This window comes from Sinocyclocheilus anshuiensis, unplaced genomic scaffold (genome assembly GCF_001515605.1).
Source record: "Sinocyclocheilus anshuiensis isolate Anshui unplaced genomic scaffold, SAMN03320099.WGS_v1.1 scaffold1384, whole genome shotgun sequence".
NCBI lineage: Eukaryota > Metazoa > Chordata > Actinopteri > Cypriniformes > Cyprinidae > Sinocyclocheilus > Sinocyclocheilus anshuiensis.
In genome coordinates, this window is record NW_015542401.1 from 1 (window position 1) to 22645 (window position 22645).

Below are 22645 nucleotides of genomic sequence, written 5' to 3' on the forward strand. Positions count from 1 at the left end.
AAAGAGGCCGTCCATTATGTGGCTGCCATTCATGCAGGCATCTGCAAAAGGAGCAAGGTTACTTACATTTTTCACAAGGTTATCGATTTAATTATAGGACAGCTTTAGAAGTATAATAAATCATGAAAAAAAATATATCAAACTATTACTGTAATATTGTTAATAATTATTAACAGTATAATTGATTATTGATTATATATTAAAGACATTAAATACCACAACAACACATTTATGTGGTAATTAGTCAAATGTTTATAATATACATTTAATAACATTAATGTACACAGAGTATTTAAATTACTAGCACAAAAAAAATATTAGCACATTTTTCCTTGACAACTAAAAGCAATAAATGTTTAAATAACTGAGAAATACTTGAAAGCTACATGCCACTGTTTGATGTGTTAATATTTATACACTACCGTTTGGTTGGTTCGTTGGTAAGATTTTGTGTTTTTGAAAGCAGTCTCTTATGCTCATCATAGCTGCATTTACTTAATGAAAACAGTAATAAAAACAGTAACAGTGAAATATTACTATAAATAAATGTAAAGATTTATTTCAATGAGTAATTGATTCCTACGATGGCAAGCATAATTTTTTTTAGCAGCCATTACTCCAGACTTCAGTGTCACCTGATCCTTCAGAAATCATTTCAATATGTTAACTTGGTTCTCAAAAACATTTCTGATCTATTATTATCAGAATTTATTCTGATTCTATTATCAATGTTGAAAATGTTGTTCTTAATATTTTTGTGGGAAAAAAAGAAAATTTTTCTGGATTCTTTTACAAATAGAAAGTTCAAAAGAACAATATTTATTTGAAATTGAATTTTTCAGCAACATTACAAATGGCTTTGTCACTTTTGATCAATTTAATGCATCCTTGCTGAAAAAAATTATTCATTTCTTTCTTTTCAAAATAAAACCTTACTGATCTCAAATTTTGAACAGTTGAGTATGTTCAATTTCATAATGTCTCAGACATGTACCTGGGCTGGTCCTGTCCTTCAATGTAGATTTGCCAAAACTTCACATATCCATCATGACTGGCTGTGGCCAAGACAGTGCCATCAGGGGACAGCGCTCCCTCACTAATGCGCTGCAGAAATAGAAATAACTCACTTATGTGCTATCGTAATTACATTAAATCTAATTTCTTAATTAGTTAATACAACACTGCAGACACAGCATTAAGCTAAGACAGAAGGACTTACTGCTGTGTGTCCTCTAATGGTGATGAAACCCTCTTTCAGGTCAGTGGCATCCACAGGCCATGAACTGTAACTGGATCGGAGGATGTCGAGATCCCAAACCTCAGCCTACAAGTACAAGAAAAAAAATCCAGTTAGGAGAGTAATAGTGTTAAAAACACTTTAAATCTAATAATATGAGGACATTTCGGAAAGAAAGTGATAAAACTGTCAAATTCCAGAGAAAACACACTCTGTCTTCATGAAGGAGTGCCAATGTCTGACACGCATCCTCTGGGTTCTCATCATTGTCCTCCGGGATGAAGGGACACCAGATGAGTCTGCGGTTGGAATTTAGTGGAGTGTCCTCAGGACTTCGGATGTGAACTAACACTTCATCTCTAAGAAACATCAATGCTAAGGAGAAATATCACAGTTCGCCTGCTCATTAGTATTATACTACAATACATGTAGATCCAGACTTTTTATATATAGAAATAATATTCATTACAATTTGGCTTTTTTGGATAAAAAAAAAAAACTTAATTAGTGGTCTAATTAACCTGCTGCTCCTGATTATTTAGTAATGAAATGTGAAAAATCTTTATCATTATTCGTTTTCATTCTACAGCGGATACTGTATTTTGCTGCTGTGGCTAGTGAGTTGCCAAATGAACATGTTTCCAGCCTCATCCACGCAGCCCAACAGGGTGGAGTCCAAGTGGGCAAAAGCAAGGTCTGTGACTGCACCTGTGAAGCCCTTCAGCAGCGAACGCTCCGTTGATCCCAGCCGCAGCACTCGGATCATAGAATGATTGTTTGCACCTGTGAGCGATAAGCAATTACAAACTATTCAGCTGAATCCAATCAACATTTTATTCAAAGGACTGTGCTAAATGAGCCATGGACAGCGTGCAAACTGACCTCTGATGGCATAAGCCAAGTATGAGTTAGACACGGCTATTAAATTGCCATAGTAGTATTTGTGCTCCCAGTCATATTTGGCCACTGGCTGAATTTTAACCTGTAAGAAAAGTCATGAGGAAAAGATTTAGAGAATAAAATTTTTTTTCAGAGTTTCCACTCATTTTGACCTATTAAAGGGGTCCTATTATGCTCTTTTACAAAGTCTTGATTTTGTTTTGGGGGTGTACTAGAACAGGCTCTCATACTCGGTTGTTCGAAAAACATTATTTTTCACATATTTTACATTATTACAACACCTCTCTCCCCAGTCTGGCATGAACGGCTCGAATAGTTCCTGTAAATGATGCAAATGAAAGCCTGCCTTCTGAAATACGAAATGTGCTGTGATTGGTTAGCTGGGCCAGTGTGTGTTGTGATTGGCAGCACTCGGCGTCTGGTCGGGAAATGTCATGCCCCTTACCATAGCCGCCTGCAGCTTCAGTGTAAATATTGCTCAAAATCAAATCAATTTAAGCGCGATTTAAACCCAGATGATTGTAGCCACTCTAAGTTCGTCTGCCTTGGGAAAGCTAGCGTGTCTCCGACATAGTGATAACACTCGTTGCCTTCTCTAGTCCGACATATAGTGATAACACTCGTTGCCTTTTCTAGCGCAGCTCAACCAGGTCTCGTCCCATTCGTCGATATTTGTGATATCACAAATCCCGGAAAATATGCGTTGTAGTCCAAACAAGTCGTTCGTTGTAGTTTTTGAAAAGTGATTTCTGTTAAATAAAATATGACCTTTTGAATTAGACTTTGTGCTTTGTAACTTTGCAGATCTTTTTTATGCTCAAACAGCAACATTACAGAATAACTAAAGTTGAAAAAGTGGAAAAGCATAATAGCACCCCTTTAATATCTATGACTTTCCCAATAGTTTATTTTTAAAAATCATTATATAGCGATTTCTAGCCAAGCAAATATTTAATATCTGAGCACAAGTTGAAGATTTACGGACTAGAATTTTCCATGGTTTTCATGATTTTATTAATTTCAAATTACTTTTCCAGACCTGGAAATACAAAATGAAAATTCCCTGATTTTTCTAGGTTTTCCATGACAGTGAAAGCCTGAACTGTTAATAATAAACACTTTTGCACAAGTTCATTAATTTACACACCTTGTTGCTGCCACGAGCCTTACTGTCAATACTAGAGTCACGACTGGACACAATTTCCACATTGTTTGCTCTGATGGGGACACAGGTGGACCCATCGTCTCCTGAAAGACAGCTGGTACAAAAAAAAACAGACATATGGATTTATTGACAATAAAGAGCTCAAATTGTATTTATACCTATACATAAACCTGCTCATTCAACATACATAGGATGCATTAAACCAATTAAAAGTGACAGCAAAGACATTCATAATGTTCCAAAACATTTCCATTGCAAGATTTCTATGCAGTTCTTTTCAACTTTCTATTCATCACTGCTTCCACAAAAAAACTATTAAACAGCACAACTGTTTTCAACATTCATAATAAGAAGAAATGTTTCTTGTTCACCAAATCAGCATTTCAGAATGATTTCTGAAGGATCATGTGACTGGAGTAATGACTGCTGAAAATTCAGCTTTGTCAACACAGAAATAAATTAAATGTTAAAATATATTAAAACTGTAATACTTTTTCACAATATTAAGGTTTTTACGGTATCTTCAATCAAATAAACACAGGCTTGGTGACCCTAAGATATTTATTTAAAAATCTTGCAGATCCCAAACCTTTGAATGGTAGTATAAATATTATAAAGAAAAACATTTTAAGTCTAGTATATAAAAATTACAGTTCATAAAAAGATAATGACAATATTATAACACTAATGGTTTGCTAAAGAATGCATTTAACATTATATACAGTGTTAATGACAGCAAAACATACATAGTCTGCGTGTCCTGTCCATTAAGTTTGTCTGAGTTGTGAGTAGTTGGCTCCACCATTGCCGCAAGTCCTCCTGCTCCCATAAGATCCGCTCCAAGAACACCATTCAACTCTCCATTGAAAGATGGTTTTCTCTGGCTCTCTACCAAAGAGGGATCTGTGGAATTATATGACTGAAATCAAGTCGTAAAATTGCAATAGTGCACTCTCTGACTATTACTTTTGTGACTTTCAATGATGTGCATCACCATCTATGGTTGACTAACATTTCCCCTCCCATTAGTATATATTGATTATGTATTTTTTCCCCCACAAATATATATATATATATATATATATATATATATATAAATGTGTGTAACATTGTATATGCATTGTTCTAAAAACCTTGTAACGATGAACAAAAAGTTGAATAGGTTTTGAAACCGTCCTTTAGAATTGACATGTCTTCGCCTAGAAAGCTATAATGTCACGGTTATCAAGTCGCTGCATAGTGAAGAATATGCAATGCATTAAACTTTTGAATAACATGTATGTTCATGTCGCAATTAATACACAACTCTTTCTGTCTGAGCAAAGCTGCTGCTGCACCAGCAGGAGTTTAGCCCTTACATGCTACATTACCACTGCTTTTTTCAATCAAATTAACACACAAAACATGATGTTTGTCACTTATACAGTGTAGTTAGCGCTGTCCCGCGTTTTTGAGCGACTACAGACAGGTGGCTCGTGCTGAAACCAGGCGCTGCGCAGCATCATCGCGCCGCGGCCTAGCTGCTCCCTTCCCCGGCAACTTACCGGCCGAATTACCGGGACGATCCAGTTTTAAGATGTCCCGAAGGTGCTGGGTCGCGCCCTCTATGTCCATGTTGGAACTGGAAGCCATAAAGTAGGGAAGGGGGAATTAAACCACTGGAAACTCTCAAATTCTCAAGTTTAATTTTGTGTCTGAGCTCGCCTCATAAAAGCTTGCAACCGTCCGTAAACTTCCTTTGAGCGTTCCCTGCATTTCATTCCCCCGCCTCTGCTGGCAGGATTTTTTCGGTTCCGGAGTGAATCACCTAATTTGACAGGCACTCTTGAATAAAACTTTTGTTAAGAGAATCTTATTTTAGAGATCACTAATTCATACCTTTATATTTTTTTCTATATATTCATACCTTTATATATGAATTCATACCTTTATATTCATATTTATATTTTACTGGCGTGTTATTATAATTATTAAACGTATTATGATTACTTTTTTATTAGTGGTTGTCAGAAAATCACTTAAGAAAAATATATTTCAATTATTTCCTCCATCTATAGAAATAACGTAACAGCACACTTTAATTTGATCTCATTTATTTCCACATACATGTAGGCGACTGAAGTATCTCTTACTGTATTCACATTGTATTACTGTTGTTTTTGTTTGGAAAATCAAGTGTTCTTTTGCTCCTGCCCTTAAACCACAGAGAGTGGATATTTGCAGGGTCAAACAAGCATGAAGTACATGTACAATACATGTATTCCAGCAAAAATATAATGCAAGAAACATACTCATTATACTGATGTTCTAGCAGATCTGTCTAGATATTTCAGTGCAAAAAGCCACAATGCAGAAGACCTCTTTCTAAAATATCTGTACCATCACTTGGCACAAAGGCCTTCATATTTTGTGAATATGATTTTTCTAATCTGAAACAATGAACATAACTCCTTTAGTGTAAACATTTTGTGGAAACGAGAAAATAGTCATCTCATATTCCCACAAACTAGTCATGTTTCAGGATTTGTGTCTGTGATCCTTCTTGTACTGGAAATGTCCAAATATAACCCTAAATATGGAAGGTGATAACAGCTTTGGCCACACTACAAACTCGATGACATTTACATTCATACAAGCTTATGAAACATAACATCCCACATGCCATTACTTCAAGATTTGCATCATTGGAAAACAGGTGAAGCAAAACCTCTGAACTAAAACAAAAGGGCAAATGAAAGAATAAAAGTGCTGAGAAGATTCATCTGGGCTTTTTTCCCCCCCCCCGTTTTGTTTCAAACTCTTTCTTAACCTTGGCAAAACTTACGTTATTGATGTGGCATAACTAGAGGATGCTTACGATTTTTCCTCTTTAACAAGAGCATCCATTTATGATTCTACCATTTTTAAGGTTAGGAAAATTTTGGAAAACAATGACATGTAATCCGTTGCTAATCATAGTGATGTTCTACCAAATAAGCCAACGTTATTATTTTAGTCTAAATAACTGGTTCAGGAAACACTGGCCACCTGTAAAAAGAGAAATAACAGCTCCATCTTGTTCTGCTCTGCTCAAATAAATCTATATATAATCTTAATGATAGAATCTAATATGAAGCAGTATCAAAAACATGAACAGACAAGCATAGAAAAGAGGAAAAAAGTTAGATGCAAAACCAGACAGGGGGATGAACAAGATGATGACGTTAAGAAAAATTCAGATGTTTTATTGTGTATCTTGGCTTGGTACTTATTGTCACAGAACAGTGAGCAGAAAGTGGGAAAAACACTGGTCTGAGGGGAAGGGGAAGTTAGGGTGGTGTTCTTTGGCTAGCTAGAGCAACCTGACATCACACCAATTTTCAAGTGGGGCAAAAACAAAAAAAGATTTAAACTTCAAGGAGCATATTCTAAAAACAAGCTGAACACATGTTGTACTAAAGCAAAGATAGGCAGTAAGACGGTTGTTATTTCAAAGTCAAAATCAGCAACTAAATTGTAAATATCAAGCATCCGAGGTTAGGTCAATATGTTTTCGTTCTGGTCAGGGCGTCCTCTGATATTTAAGTTCTCCTTCATCATGCAGGTTGGCGAAGGAAAAGGGTCAGTTTGATGGATGTGTGGGCTTTCAGCAAAGAAACATGTCATTTCTGGAGTAGAGGCAGTACAGTATATGCCTGCATGTTTTCTGTGATTGACTGCTGTAATCCGGAGCTGTTTCTCTTGAGTGGGATGATTGACAGGTTCAGGCGTCATCAGGGCGGAACCCCATCCTCCACCTTCCCCCACTTCCCTCCTGCTAGCCATGGGGCGTTTAACCAAAATTGTGCAGCGCCAGGCGGAACATGTCATTGGTGCAAACCCAAGCCTCGTTAATGTTCTTCAGGATGAAGCTCTGATGGAATCCCATGATGGGGTCATCATCTGCCTAGACAAAGCAGAAACACAGAGGAGACTTAAACGGAGGCTCTCATACAACTGCAACACTTCATTAAAGAGAAGGGAATTAAACCTGGGGTAAAAATTCAAATGCTGTTAAACTAAAAACATGCAAGTTTTCAGACATGTTCAGCAAGTTTTAAAGCATATTAGTTCAGCTAAGTAAAGACAAAAGCTGCATTAAGGAACCACGACTAATTAAAGGCTCATAGTCTGTCACAATATTCACTTTTTTTTCCAGCTAAAGACAATGTTACATAATTTTTTATTCTCAGTTCTCATAATGTTACATAATTACAGCATACTTTGGTCGATGATGGTGAAACAAATAAAAACATGACAAAATGTGGTGGGGTAAACAATCTGGGTCAGTTTCTCACAAACTTAAATTGAAATGATCTTCACTAATGAATCGCCACAAATAAAACAATGATCCAAGACAAGGCATCACCTACTGTATGTAATGTAAACTGGCCATATATTAAGTTATTATGACCATGTTTTTATTAAATACACACATGCCACATACTGATGGAACTCGAACAATTATTTTAAAGAAGTCACAAGGTTATAAAATGCTTTTTGTGCAAGATAATCCAAACAACTCTAACTAAAACAATATTTTTTTTTGTTAATTAAAAAGAAAGCTGAAATCAAGTAAAAAAAAAAAAACTTAAAATTAAAAAATAAGTTGAAGTACTAAAATTACTAAAACTAGAATAAAAATTAAAAAAGAAACCTAATAAAAGTGACAAAAGCACAAAATTACTAATACTTAAACTAGAAAGAAAATATAAAAAGTAATTCAAAATCATGATTTTATAACACTTATTTTACCCCAATAGTCAATCTCTATTCATTTCTATATCATTTTATGCTGCATCTTTATAAATAGAATCTAAAAGCTCAATAGAAACACATCTGATCTTAAGTATGCCATGTTTCACCCATTTTGAACAATGTCACGTTAGTTTTTCATGTGAAGGAACTCTGACTAAAATGCAGAACACTTCATTATAAAGTATTAGATGCACATAAAGACAGGTCAAAATAAAAGCTGATTGTTATGCCCGTTTCACACATACTCTGTTTGCAGTGCATATGAGGTGTGTATTTTTTTCTGTGCCCATGTTAACAAGGTAGAGCATTCACACTGCACACGGATGCGGTCCGGCAATGTGCTCCAGGAGTGGTGCATATGCAGCAGTGCAGCTATTGTTTTCACATCGAGTCTATTTTTGCTGTGCTGCACGCTCTGAATTAAAGTGACAGCGCATTGTTCGGGGTAAAAAATTAACATGGACTGACGCTAAAATATAGCATAAATGCACATAATTAAAGTCTACTGTGTTTCACAGTCAACACATGGCTTTTTGGCTAGGTTTAAAGCCAGAGGCCCATTCTTCGTACGTCGCTAACTCAGTTAGCTGGATTTGATTGTTGACAATTTGGCATGATCTTGGATTATTTGGTTCTTCGAAGCTCATCCTGGACTTGCTGTCATAGCAACAGGTCCGTAAACTTAAACCTGCCCGATTGCATCTTTTTAAGAGGAATTTATATTTAAAATCTGTCCCAGCCACTGCTACTCTATTACAAGAGTACCCTACTAATCCTGGGACAATCATTTCAAATAATAATAATTTATAAATTAATTTGAAAATAATATTATAATGTTGTGCAATCTATAATACTATAGATACAGCCAGTTTTACTCACTGAAATATTTATTCGTGATAAAATAATTACTTTATAATTGTATTAGTCTTACACACATGCTATACAGTTAATCTGAGTCGTGAATTAATTTTTAATTTGGTGACAGCTATTATGGGAGTGGCTTGATGGAGCGCAGGAGATGCAGATAACTTGATCTTGACCCTTAAGAAACTTTAATTAACGCTGTCACATAACAAATCTGCTTCAAAGATAAAATTACATGAATTGCTAATTACAACACTGAAATAAGTAAAGCCTGTACAAATACTAGAAATCGTGAATATAAATAATTGGGAATCATGTAAAAAAAAAAAAATAATAATAATAATAAATAAATAACAACAGTGCACATTTTATTTATTTATTATAACATTTATGTAGTTTTGTTCACTTGGCTGTTTCCTTATAAAGGTCCAGAAATTTGTCAGGTGTTTTTTTAAATTATATGATGTCATTATGTTGCTGTCTTGCGGCCAGCCAATCGCTGCATTGCTGATCGTGGTTTCGAGTAACGGTACATCTGCCCTTTACGGGGAACATGAGAACGCGCACTAATCTTAGACAACTTAATCCAGATATTTTAATCAAATCCACAAATTCGTTTGAAGAACCAAATTCGCCAGAGATCAGTTATCACGATTAGAAGATCTGGCATCTTTCAAATAATCTCAGATGTGTTAAGCGAGGTACGAAGAACGGGCCCCGGGAAAAGTGCACTTTTAGATAAGCAAGGTAACATAATAAATGACACTCGTGGAGGTAGAAAAAACTTCATGACCGGCACAATTGCTTGTAATAAAGATTTAAATGCAAAAGAAAATGCACGAGAGTCGAATGCTTCTGTCAGTGGCAAGTTTTCATTTAAAATGTTTGTGATAGCCTACTAACTTTTACTGTAAGAAAACTAAGCTATAGGCTGTGTTTAAATGTTTTGCCACTTGCTTGAGCAACGTAATATATAAATCTAGTAGTAAAATGCATTGAATAATGCGTTGTTTAAATTTATTGCATTTAAATGTGAATATGTCTATGAAAGACTGTATTACTGTACTGTGTAAAAAGATAATCACAATGCTGAAACAGCATTTTCAGTAATAACGTTTGGATTTCAAATTAAAATAATGGATTAATGTTGAATTTGTGGTATACAGCCGCAGGATCAGTAGCAGACTACAAATGCACAATCAGGCCGTGCTGCTTCTTCACCGCATAAGTACCGCACACAGAATGCACACACACTGCAAAAGGAGTCCAAAAAACACACCATGCAAACCTGCATGAACAAATAAGACATGTCATAGCATACTAAATCTACACAGACGCTTGATCTGAACACAGCTGTTAGTAGAGAGGCCCGTACGCTGTGCGTGAACCCAAGTGGACACTGGTCCTTACAGACATTAAGAGAAGGAGGAAAGGCCATGTGACCAGCGAGAGCCTTTAAGTTCAAAGGTTGTGCAGGGCAAGCCTGAAGACTTCATTGGTGCAAACCCAGGCAGTGTTGATACTTTTCAACAGAAAGGTCTGGTGGAAGCCCAGCACCTGGTCATCGTCCGCCTGATAGACAAACACACATACTCTACAGCTCTGAAATGCTTATACAATCTTTGACTACACAGTACTGTGTCACATAAGGTGGAGCGAGAGGGCAATCAAGAGAGGCTTAAACTGTCCACGGCCACTCTCGATTCAAATGTCACTGCGATTAAGGTGATGTTATGCATTTCAAATGGGGAGAATGACCTCCTAGACCTTATCAAATACATATTTGTCTGAAGTGTTCACCTCAAGCGCTGCTGCAATAGCATAACTGTCAGAGGTCAAAATTAAATTTAGAAAATACTTACTTTTAGTTGGCCTACTACCATACTCAATATGCAGCTATCAGGGGTGGGCTGATGGTCTTGTGCTGTGATGCTGTGAGCTATTTTTGTGAAGGGCAGGCTCTGAAAAAAAGGTAAAAACAAAAAATAATGTATATCATTACTGTTTAAACTGAAAGATATTTAATATCTTGGCATATTGGCGAGCAAGACGGCACTGCGTATGGCTGCCTTGGTGAGGAGCTCTCCAGTTGTTTTAATTTTTTTGTTAGTTTGTCTTGTCTGAGGTTTTTCAAAAACAATAAGTTTTACCAGGGATGAACTGTTAAACATTTGACAGTACACACCACACATCTTCTACTGATTTTTGATTACTCGGGCATTCAGCTGAACATTGTAGTTGGCGGAGCAGCGGCGGGAGTTTTCCTCATTCATTCTCGTAAGAATGATCAGAACGCAGACACAGAGCAACAACATCCGAACTCTGTTATAATCATTCTCAGGGACTTTAATAAAGCAAACCTCACAAGTAAACTGCCAAAATACAGACATCACGTTACATGTCCTACCAGAGACAGTAATATACTGGACCACTGTTACACCACAATAAAGGATACACATCACTCTGTCCCACGGGCAGCTTTGGGGCTCTCTGATCACTGTGTGGTTCATCTTATACTGACCTAGTACAGGCAGAAACTGAAAGCAGCTAAATCTGTAATAAGGGCTGTAAAAAGATGGACTAATGAAGCAGAGCGGGATTTAAAAGCCTGTTTCGACTGCACTGATTGGAGTGTTTTTGAAGCTGCTGCCACCGATCACGACGAGCTCATGGATTCTGGACATCATACATCAGTTTCTGTGAATATACAGTATCTCACAGAAGTGAGTACACCCCTCACATTATTGTAAATATTTTATGTACTCACTTTTGTGGCCAGCGGTTTAGACATGTCTGTGGCTGTGTGTTGAGTTATTTTGAGGGGACAGCAAATTGACACTGTTATACAAGCTGTACACTCACTACTTTACATTGTAGCAAAGTGTCATTTCTTCAGTGTTGTCACATGAAAAGATATAATAAAATATTTACAAAAATGTGAGGGGTGTACTCACTTCTATGAGATACTATAGGTGCATCCCTACCAGGACTCATTTAACTTACAACGACAAACCGTGGTTCACTACAAAACTCAGACAGCTTTGTCAGGCCAAAGAAGATGCCTACAGGAATGGGGACAGAGTCTTGTATAAACAGGCCAAAAACACACTGACAAAGGAGACCAGAGGGGCTAAGGAACTACTCCGAAAAGCTGACAGTTTTCTGCCAATGACCCTGCATCAGTGTGGAAAGGACTGAAAGACATCAACTACAAGCACTGTGGAGAATCAACAACTGGCCGACGATTTGAATGTGTTTTATTGCAGGTTTGAAAAACCCTGTCTCACACCCATTCTGACCTTCTCTCCATGGATCTATTAACACCTCCAGCAACACCCCCTCTCCCACCCCCTCCTGCACTTCAGGTCTGTGAAAAAGATGTGTGTCAGGTCTTCTGGAAACAGAAGAGAAAGAAAGCACCAGGCCCAGACGGTGTTACACCAGCCTATCTAAAAACCTGTGCTAACCAGCTGGCCCCCATCTTCACACAGATCTTCAACAGATCACTGTAGCAGTGCAGAGTCCCTTCCTGCTTCAAACTCTCCACCATCATCCCCATCCCAAAGAAACCCAAAATTACAGGACTAAATGATTACAGACCTGCGGCTTTAACATCTGTGATGATGAAGTCATTTGAAAGACTGGTCCTTCAGGTGGGCCAGCACATCACTGGACCCTTGCTGGACCCCCTGCAGTTTGCTTACCGAACAGGTCTGTGGATGATGCAGTCAACATAGGACTGCATTATATCCTACAACATCTGGACAGATCAGGGACTTATGTGAGGATCCTGTTTGTGGACTTCAGCTAGGCCTTCAACACTATTATCCCAAACCTCCTCCTGTCTAGGGTTGAGTACCGAACTCGGTACTTTTAAGGGTACCGACCGAATTGCATCGGTACTACCGAGTACCAATTCACGTTAAATCAATCGGTGCCAAATTTTGGTACCTGAGAATGCATCTGGGTGCATACACTACAGAGAGAGAAAGAGAGACCCTGTGACGTGATGTCACCCCTGCAACTCATTCAAACAACACACAGGGCAAGCCGAAATGTTCTGAAGTGTGGTTATATTTCTAGCGCCATAATGGTTTCTGCGAAAACGCGGACGGGATCGTGGAGTCCATTCATATAAACGTAATTTACTTAAATGGCGCGGAATGCCACGGAATTCGTCAATTTTGGACGAATAAATCAAAAGTAGGTCTGCCACTTCATTCTAATCGCGATATGAACTAGTGTCTGTGAATATTAAAATGCAAAAAGACAGTTTAAATATGAATCCTACATGTTCCGCTTGCCTCTGTATATATGAATGGCGGACCTCCCCCGGCAACTGTTTTTTGTTTGTTATAATTTGGCCTATCTTTTTCTTTTCTTATTTTAATGTTGTTTTCTTGATAACATATTGTGTGTTATTGTTCCTTGAATAAAAAAAATAAAAATAAATAAAAAATGTATGAATGGCGGAAACGCGGTTTTGTTTACAATAAATGTTTAATGCCTTCATTTGATTTTCAGAAAAATTAAAATAAGAATTTCTGGGGGAAAAAAAAAGTTTTTAGGGCCCTATTGTTAAAAATGTTGAAATTGAGACTTTTGGACTTATTTTTTCACTGAAATAAATGTTTTTGTAATTACACAGAGTAAACGTTGGGTACCGGCACCGAAATTCAGGTACCGATACCGATACCGTACCGGTTAAAATGTGAACGGTACCCAACCCTACTCTGGTCCAAATTAACTCTCTGTACCACCTCTGTCTGTCAGTGGTTCACCAGCTTCCTGACAGACAGGCACCAGCTAGTAAGGCTGGGAAAATTCTCATCCAGCACCCACCCCATCAACTGGCGCCCACCATCTCTCAGGACCTGAAGTTGGAGTTCCACATAGACTCTATTGTCACCAGCTGAGGAAGTTCAACCTGCCACAGGAGCTGCTGATACACCAAGAGCTGCACTCCTCCAGAGTGAGAAAAAGAGCTGGCAAAATCATTCTGGTACCCTCACACCCAGCCCACTTCCTCTTTGAACTGTTGCTGTCTGGTCGGCGCTACAGAGTACTGAGCACCAGAACAGCCAGGCATAAGAACAGTTTCTTCCCTCAGGCAATCTATCTCATGAACAGTTAACTTGGCAGTAAATGTGTAATACACAACACTATTTATTTAACACGCATACCTTTTTTTTTTTTTACATTTGCTTGCATTTGTACATAACACACCTGTACACACAGATACCATCCATTGTCTACTTTGTATATTGTGTATTTTTTTAAATATTTTTTGTATATTGTTATTAACCTATTTTTATTATCTGTGTCTCTTGTCGTGGTCCTTCTGTTTGTGCTGTGGAAGCTTCTGTCACCAAAACAAATTCCTCGTACGTGTAAAAACACCTGGCAATAAAACTCTTTCTGATTCAGATATACAATACATATGATAGGGTTGTGATGGTGAGGAAATTTTCCCATCGGTTAATCGACGTGTGACAACACCGATAATACCTGTATCACCGTGGGGGCAGGGGCGCTCCTCGCTTTCCTTCGCTTTTAAATAGCTTGCAAAAGCGGCGTGCGCATTTTACTTTCACTTTCAAATAAAGTAAAATTCGGCGTAAAGCAATTGTTTGTTTTTAGTTCGTTTGAATTTCCCCTCTTTTCCTCACTTTCCTTTGCTTTTAAATAGCTTAAAAGCACCGTGCGCATTTTACTTTCACTTTCGAATTAGCGGCAATTCGGCATCAATTGCTTGAATGCAACAACAAAATACAACGTCAAACTCACTTTAGCCTATATATAAAACATAGAATTTTATTAACAAAACGAATAAAAATACACCATGCTATAGGCAGGCTATGCCTAATATAAAATAACAAATAACTTACATAAAGTTTAAATAGGTAGCCTATACAAAACTGGAAATACATAAACATGTCCTGTACCCACAGATACCATCCATTGTCTACTTTGTATATTGTGTATTTTTTAAAATATTTTTTGTATATTGTTATTAACCTATTTTTATTATCTGTGTCTCTTGTCGTGGTCCTTCTGTTTGTGCTGTGGAAGCTTCTGTCACCAAAACAAATTCCTCGTACGTGTAAAAACACCTGGCAATAAAACTCTTTCTGATTCAGATATACAATACATATGATAGGGTTGTGATGGTGAGGAAATTTTCCCATCGGTTAATCGACGTGTGACAACACCGATAATACCTGTATCACCGTGGGGGCAGGGGCGCTCCTCGCTTTCCTTCGCTTTTAAATAGCTTGCAAAAGCGGCGTGCGCATTTTACTTTCACTTTCAAATAAAGTAAAATTCGGGTCAGCACCGTCTATCGCGGCAAGCCTAACATATGGTAATTAAACATCTGATCAATATTTAATTGGTGATGCACACTATATCTTCGATTTGAGAGATTTTTTTGGTATTGGTATTTATTGGTATTGGTTGATAGTAGGGGTGTGCGATATTGACAAAAAATTATATCTCGATATTTTATGGGATTTTATCGATAACGATAATTAGACGATATTTTGCTGAGTGTGTTATTGTGCTGGTACCTTAAGGACTGCTGAAGACAGCTGACTCCTAATGTTTTTAATATTCTTCATATTCTGTGTGGTGGTCAGTTCATACTGATAGAAATTAATCTTTTCCAATAAGTTTAAACTGATTTGTGGTGACTATTTGGAATGATTTTTGGTTGGCGAAATGGAGCAAAAAACAGGCAATATGGTGTCTAAAACGTAAGTCTCTTAATTAACTTATTGTTTATTGAATTCAATGTCACATTTGTAATCATGGTAATTTTTGGAGAAAAACGGCACTCTTCGTGTGAAATTGAATAACTATATGAAGTGGTATAAATATATACATTTTCTGCCATCGTGTCTTGAATTTGTGATCATTCTAAATGCATTTTAATAGACTGAATCATGCAGTGAAAGTACGCACTCTAAATGCGCACACGCACTAGTCTAGACTTCACGTAATGTATGCGTGCACTCTGTAGGGATGTTTTGAATGGTTTTTGCAAAATACTCGATAATGTCAAATCGCACATCGTTAAAACAACAATTACGATATTATCGCAGACGATATATATCGCACACCCCTAGTTGATAGTGCGAAAACTCCCACCCTCTATTTTCAAAAATGAATTAGAGGAAATGAACCCTAACCAATCAAACCGTCAACGCTAACAAAACACACGCAAATACTTACGGAAAGCTTTTCGACAATTGCGGCTTTTCCCTGGAATTGCTGACCCTCCCACGTAAGGCATGACGCATCAATCTAGGACAAGAAAAAAAAAGAGCATGTAGTTGAGCTAAAGCCGCTAAAATGTAGACAGCAAAGCAGTACTGTGGCCAGTCTTTTAATAAATACATATTAAATCATTTATATAAATACTCAACAAATATCCCTCAATATAAGTATTGTTTAACATATATTTGACATACTGTTTAACATGTGTTGCTGAAAATATAGGTTCATGTATGAGCACTTTAGGCTTTTTAAAGGTCCAGTACAGAACCACATTTCTGGCCTGAAAAGATTCCTCTGCTGAACACATGACAAAACTTGTTTGTTACTGGGCATCTAGCGTCACTCTGCAAGACATAAACCAAGTGACCCTTTGAACTCTAACATGAAGGCAAGGCAGAGTCAGTAAAACATTTCTACTTGACATCTCTCTCGACTAAGGGACTAGTCAAAAGAGAACTATCCTGAAGAAAAGAGCTTAATACAATACTCACATATATCGATCCAAGTTGAGTCCTGTCTGTGTCAAACAGCTGATAGTAATGTTGCACAAAGCTGGATCCTATTTGTTCCCAAATTGGCTTGTCTCCCATTCTGATTCACCCTGCTACAGGCACTGGTGGAGACAGAATAAATGACTCAATGTATATGACAGACTGAGGGTTGACAAAAACTGACAGACAGAAAAAAACAGAAACTTTCATCTACATTTAAAGGTGCACTGGCTTTTAAGCCTATAGTACCAGTGAGTACCAGTGGTCACTATAATTTGTATTGTGTTTGTTACACTGTTGGGCTTGTTAAGATGTACTTTTGTTTACAATTGAGGGCATCACACACTGATTGAAAGCAATATGTGAAGTAAACTTATCAATTGCATGATATGGCTGGTCATGTGATGACAAGATGGCAGAGCCCATACTGGAGCAACCTGCTCCATGTAGTAAATAAACAACTTTAGATAGGAGGACAGATAGTAATTTGATGCGAGTATAAATAGGCTAATTTTAATAATTTTTCTCAAAGTGCTGTTCCTTTGTGTGTAAAGTTTTTAATTGGCAAAATTAACGATACTGAGTGCACCTTTTTTGTTTTTCTGGCACTAAATAGACCTTATAAAGCCACACCTCTGTTCAGTGCTGAGCTCATTGTCTTGTCTTCCAGACTGTATTTCCACAGCATGAAGGTAAGATCTTACGGATTTATGAATGAACCGCTCATTGTAAAATCTTCCCGGTCTACTGACATTTGTTATGACATCCACTTTGAATACTACAATGCTTATGATAAGTTTTGTTAAAGCTGCAGTCCGTAACTTTTTTTGATTAAAAATGATCCGAAATCAATATTTGAGCAAGTGCATGCCCAGCCAGTGTTCAAAACTATCGCCTTACTTTAGCCCGATTCACAACGGTTGAATACGGCTTTGCTGCCATACCATGGGTGCAGCAGGCGCAATGATATTACGCAGCGCCTGAAAATAGGCTAACTTCCGCCAACATAACCAATAGTGAATTGGTGGGTTTTTGTAAATGTGAGCCAAAATCATCACAATTAAAAGAACCAAAGACTTAAACTACTTCAGTCTGTGTGCACTGAATTTATTTAATACACGAGTTTCACAATTTGAGTTGAATTACTGAAATAAATGAACTTTTCCACGACATTCTAATTTATTGAGATGCACCTGTAGTGGAGTGTTCCTTTAATCCTGTTAAAGTCAAGTGGATTCTGATTGGCTGTCAAGGTCTTTATAGTTCACCTGCTAGAAAAATTAATTCAGTTATTGCTCCGATATCGGTCCTCTGTAGCGTTATGGTTATAGTTGTGGTTTGGACTTCTTATAGAATTAGAATGATTATTAGCACTTTATAATTGTTGTCCTTAAGGCTTGTACACACAAAGAACAATAACTATAAAGATAACTGTACTGATAACTATATTAGTGTTCACATCAACACACAATAAACCTCTGATTATTATAAAAGTTATCTAAATGCTTGAGCTCTTTAAAGTTGGATTGTTATAGCAGTAGTGTGTACCGTACCCTATTCTCCATTCTTTTCAATTTAGAATGATTTTTAAACTATATATTTATCGTTATAATTATTGTCCTTGAAGTGAACGGGCCTTTAGTGTGAACAGACCTTTATAAACACCTTTCTATTTAGAAGCACATGGAACACACTCCTGCTCCACCCTTTTAAAAAACCTATACTGATTTGTCAGCAACTTTCAAACTTAAACATATTAATAACTCTAATATCTATAGTTTCCACTGACATGTGACATCTAACAAGTAGAGTTTTGGAATACAATGCGTCTTTAGTTATTTAGAGCATTTGATGACAACTCTCTATAATTACACTTTCTTGCATACATTAGTAATTGTATGAATGACAATAACTACACTAACCAAGCTAGTTCGATTACTGTCAAAGTCGATCAAAATAACTGACATATAAAAGCATTCGGCTGGATTTTAGAGACTCTTAGCACTAGTTGGTCGGTTAGCAAGTACTAACTTCATTTACAAATCAATCAGTGACCATATGAAGATGTCCAAATTGTGGTTAAAACAATTTCCGTCAAACTACTGCCACTATTTGGTCAAGAATGCCACTAACCATTAAAAGTAGCCATGCTAAGATTATTAGCTAGCTTTCAATGGTCTCGCTGTGGACTGACTGATTAATTTTAGCTTTAGCCGCAGACGTGCTAACACTGGGCTGTCTGTCTACAACAAGCTCACCGGCTAAATCGTGATGGGAAAAAGTTGTGTTTTACGTTGAAGTGGCCTTTGCCTTTTGAATATCGACTCGGAGTTTGAATAGTAACGATCAACGGTCAACTTAGACCAAACGCACCCTCGTTCCGTTCTAAAAATACCCCAGAGCCATATGAGCTGAATGCAGGCGCGACACCCTCCTGTCCTATAGGCGTGTCCTATTCGCTAGCGTTTCAGATTATTCTTGGCAAAAAGCCTCAGTGCTACTTTGCATAAAGTAGTTATAAAGTAGTTATGTGCAGCGTAAATGCAACGTTAACTGTTATAAATAATACGTGGCCAACATCTTACCTCCGTGAGCCCTAAACCGATTCCCCGGTTCCAGTTATGGCGATTCCAGCGCGCGGAGAACAGAAGTTGAGCGGCCTCTTCAGTTTGAGCATGCGCAAAGCGCTTACACACTGCTTTGAATTTTGGTTCTTGACAGCCAGTCAGTGTAAACATGTTGTCGATTAGTGATGGGAAGTCCGGTTCTTTTCTGCGAACCGGTTCTTTCGGACAGTTCGTTTCAATGAACCGGTTCAAAAACGGCTCACCGGTTCTTTTACGTCCTCACGTACGATATAGTCTTATAAAGTCAGTAATCATAACTTCAATCAGTTTAAAACATCATCAACATCTTGGATCCTACATTTAGGTTTTGTTAAAGCACCCAAATACAGGCAATGATGTGCAACCGATATTTTACATGTCTTAGAGATAGATATAAAGTGAATAAATTTGTCTTATGTGCAACCAATATTTTACATGTCTTAGAGATAGATATAAAGTGAATAAATTTGTCTTATGTGCAACCAATATTTTACATGTCTTAGAGATAGATATAAAGTGAATAAATTAGTCTGATGTGCAACCGATATTTTACAGGTCTTAGAGATAGATATAAAGTTAATAAATTAGTCTTATGTGCAACCGATATTTTACATATCTTAGAGATAGATATAAAGTGAATAGTCTTATGTGCAACCGATATTTTACATGTCTTAGAGATAGATATAAAGTGAATAAATTAGTCTTATATCAGCGTTTTACAGAAACCACGATCCACTTACTATGCATAATCCAGTCCTATTTATTTGTAATTAAACTTACGTTTAATATATAATTCAAGTTCACCCGCGTTCACAGAATCATACAGCATCAGTACCATCAGCAACCGATTCTTGACTCGAGTACGAGAACCGCTCGAAACGCTTAGAAACCATATCTGTGCAGTTTCTCTTCTATTTACAATCTGTGGTTGTAAATTCTGTTCTGTTAACTCAAATTACATGTGCAGAAAATTTCAGTTTAGTTTTCAATTAGTCTCACAAATGCAGTGCTTCTTTGCATTTAGGCCTACCAGGTGGAAAATTGAGCTCTTGTTAATAATAAATCACATTAAATTGTAAAAAATCAACAGAATAAAACTGACAAGCAAATAAATATAAATGTACCATTTTACTGACCTAAAAATAATTATGAAGTAATCTGTACCGGACAATACAAATGAATATAGCTTTGTTGATTTAGATGTAAAATGGCAGTTACTTTTCTTTTTAAGCAAAAGCAAAAAATAAAAACATGTTAAAGCAGCATGCAGAGACATGAGGCTATTTAAACGATTTTTTTAATTATTTAATTATTGTGTCATTCTTGATATGTGATTTATCTAATTACATAACAATATGCAAACTATTAATACAGAGGTGTTTCTATATCCTAGTGCTGTGCTTGGTTTATATGTGTAGTGTGCTATAAAAAGATTGGAAATGTGCTTGTAACAAATGGTCATCACTTTGGCCCTGCCCTTTTTACATTAGCCACAGAGAGACGCTGTAGCACAACGTCTGTGTTCAAAGCTGGAGCTTGTAATTCACACTCCTTTGTCTGAAAAGCTACACTGATATTCCAGTCCAGAGTTTCAGAATCCAGTGAGGGATCGATAGCAGGGTTCCCACTCTTTCATGAACACCAGATTCAAGGACTTTCAAGGACTTTTTAAAGCACCATTTATTTTATATCAAGCACCTATCAAATTCACACCCCAGCATATGTAGTGTCATGAAGGACCTTACATTACTTAACAGTTCACTTACACTTAACATTTACATTAAACATTTCAGAGTAATAATGTTTTGAATGTGTAGGTTTCATAAATTTAGACTGTTTTGAGCAGTCGCTTAATTCTTCACATTAATTCTTAAATCTTTTGCAGTTAACGTGCCTTTTCTTCTCCACCTGTTTTTTTTCTGACCCCGCCAGTGGCGTAGACAGGGGAGGGGCCACGGGGGCACTTGCCCCCCCTGAAAACTGATTGGCCCCCCAGTGTGCCCCCACCCTTCAACGTGTCTGTCAGTCAAAAATTCAAATCATATCTTTCGGCTAGCATTTGAATTCTGCGATGATCTGAACAACTGGAGCTGCTGTTTTCCAATTAAAAAAGCACATGGTAAGTTGATCTATTTTATATTCCTTATTATTATTTTTCAATTGGCGAGTTGTTGCAGCACTAGATTTTGGTACCGTCTTTCAGTGTTAGGACAGACCAGGTTTGATGTTAGTTCCTAGACCAAGATAATAATCAGAATGCTCCGTGGCTGAATGTAATACATAATAAATAATTAACACAATTAAGGTTTTCCTGCTTTGAGATTTATTTTTTTCGGTCGATACTGAAGTGGTCTTGAGTTAACGTTACGTGACTGCACTTGCGAATTTAAAGATTTCTAATAACTTGACTTTGATTTGAGAACTCTAAATTAAATCTAAATTAAATATCGCTTGACTCGATATGACTTTATAAGAATTATAATTAAACAAAACAAAACAAAAAAATTAAAAATCTTTGCGACAATAGCCTATACAAAATGCAAGCCACAGAGGCCTCTGGTCAGATCTATGCGGCTGCATGACGCTGTGCAAACACAGAACAATATAGGGGTAGAGAGAATCTACGAACAAATTTTGGGGTATGCACATTTTGCAACGCGAGCATGACCTCGAACTTCGTTCACCACATGTACAGAATGGGTATGCACCTGTTTCTTATAGATTATTTGACTAATATCTAGAGATTATTAAGATATTTCGTATGTGTAGCTTGTGTTTTATAAACCTTGTTAATAATCATTAATAGCACGTTTTGTAGTTTCAATAATGTGACCAATGTCAAATTTAACGTTTCGTTTAGAAACTTAGTGCTTTAAACCGTTCACACATATTTAGTTTCTGTCATCATTTACTCTTCCTCATGTTATTCCTAACCTTCATGATTTCCTTTCTTCCATGAAACAAAAAAAAAATAATAAGTAAATAAAATGCTTTTGTCCACTGTAATGAAAGGCAGTGGAAAACAAATCAAGCTCTATTTTGATCACCGTTGACGTTTATTATATACAGTATGGACAAACATTCTTCACAATTCGAGGACACTTAATTTCCAGAGATATCGTCGACTTGACTGCACAGACACTATTTAAACTGAACCGAGCTGGACCTTGACATCACTAAATTCAATAATGAAATGCCTGAACTGAAAATTGAGTGTTTAATCTTGTCATTTTACATAATTGACACACTATTTTCCTATTTGATACTGTACAGTGCTTTGACACAATCTGTATTGTTAAAAGCGCTATATAAATAAAGGTGACTTGAC

The 22645-nt window shown here is 36.9% G+C and overlaps 2 protein-coding genes and 1 pseudogene across 6 annotated transcripts; all 3 read right to left on the minus strand.

Moving 5' to 3' along the window:
• Nucleotides 1–8: 8 nt before the first annotated feature.
• LOC107692931 (enhancer of mRNA-decapping protein 4-like) lies at nucleotides 9–5038 on the minus strand (the record flags this gene model as incomplete). Its single annotated transcript, XM_016492135.1, has 9 exons — nucleotides 4847–5038; nucleotides 4049–4205; nucleotides 3285–3396; nucleotides 2120–2219; nucleotides 1834–2020; nucleotides 1449–1596; nucleotides 1220–1324; nucleotides 995–1104; nucleotides 9–41 (listed from the first exon to the last, which is right to left on the minus strand). Coding segments are annotated over exons 1-9 (1040 nt in total), but the record flags the coding sequence as incomplete, so codon positions are not given.
• Nucleotides 5039–5378: 340 nt separating this feature from the next.
• Nucleotides 5379–19424, minus strand: LOC107692933 (nuclear transport factor 2). Of its 5 annotated transcripts, none has more exons than XM_016492137.1 (6): nucleotides 19297–19424; nucleotides 16712–16833; nucleotides 16484–16564; nucleotides 16176–16247; nucleotides 10805–10903; nucleotides 5379–7227 (listed from the first exon to the last, which is right to left on the minus strand). In XM_016492137.1, the coding sequence occupies exons 2-6, from the start codon at nucleotides 16808–16810 to the stop codon at nucleotides 7114–7116; spliced, it is 465 nt and encodes a 154-aa protein (XP_016347623.1). In that variant the 5' UTR covers nucleotides 16811–16833; nucleotides 19297–19424; the 3' UTR covers nucleotides 5379–7113. The 5 variants fall into 5 exon arrangements, with proteins under 5 accessions (XP_016347623.1, XP_016347624.1, XP_016347627.1 ...); XM_016492138.1 differs by lacking the exon at nucleotides 19297–19424 and adding an exon at nucleotides 18970–19075; XM_016492141.1 differs by lacking the exon at nucleotides 19297–19424 and adding an exon at nucleotides 18970–19061 and having other exon boundaries at nucleotides 16501–16564.
• Nucleotides 19425–20778: 1354 nt separating this feature from the next.
• LOC107692930 (translin-associated factor X-interacting protein 1-like) overlaps nucleotides 20779–22645 on the minus strand; it is a 17115-nt pseudogene continuing 15248 nt past the window's right edge.

Excerpts from the sequence above, each read along its gene's own strand:
- LOC107692933 (XM_016492137.1), bottom strand. The coding sequence starts at position 16,810 with ATGGGAGACAAGCCAATTTGGGAACAAATAGGATCCAGCTTTGTGCAA. Across the intron at positions 16,248-16,483 it reads CAGGCCAGAAATGTGGTTCT|ATTGATGCGTCATGCCTTAC; the intron begins GTACTGGACCTT and ends TTCTTGTCCTAG. Across the intron at positions 10,904-16,175 it reads CAATTGTCGAAAAGCTTTCC|AGCCTGCCCTTCACAAAAAT; the intron begins GTAAGTATTTGC and ends CCTTTTTTTCAG.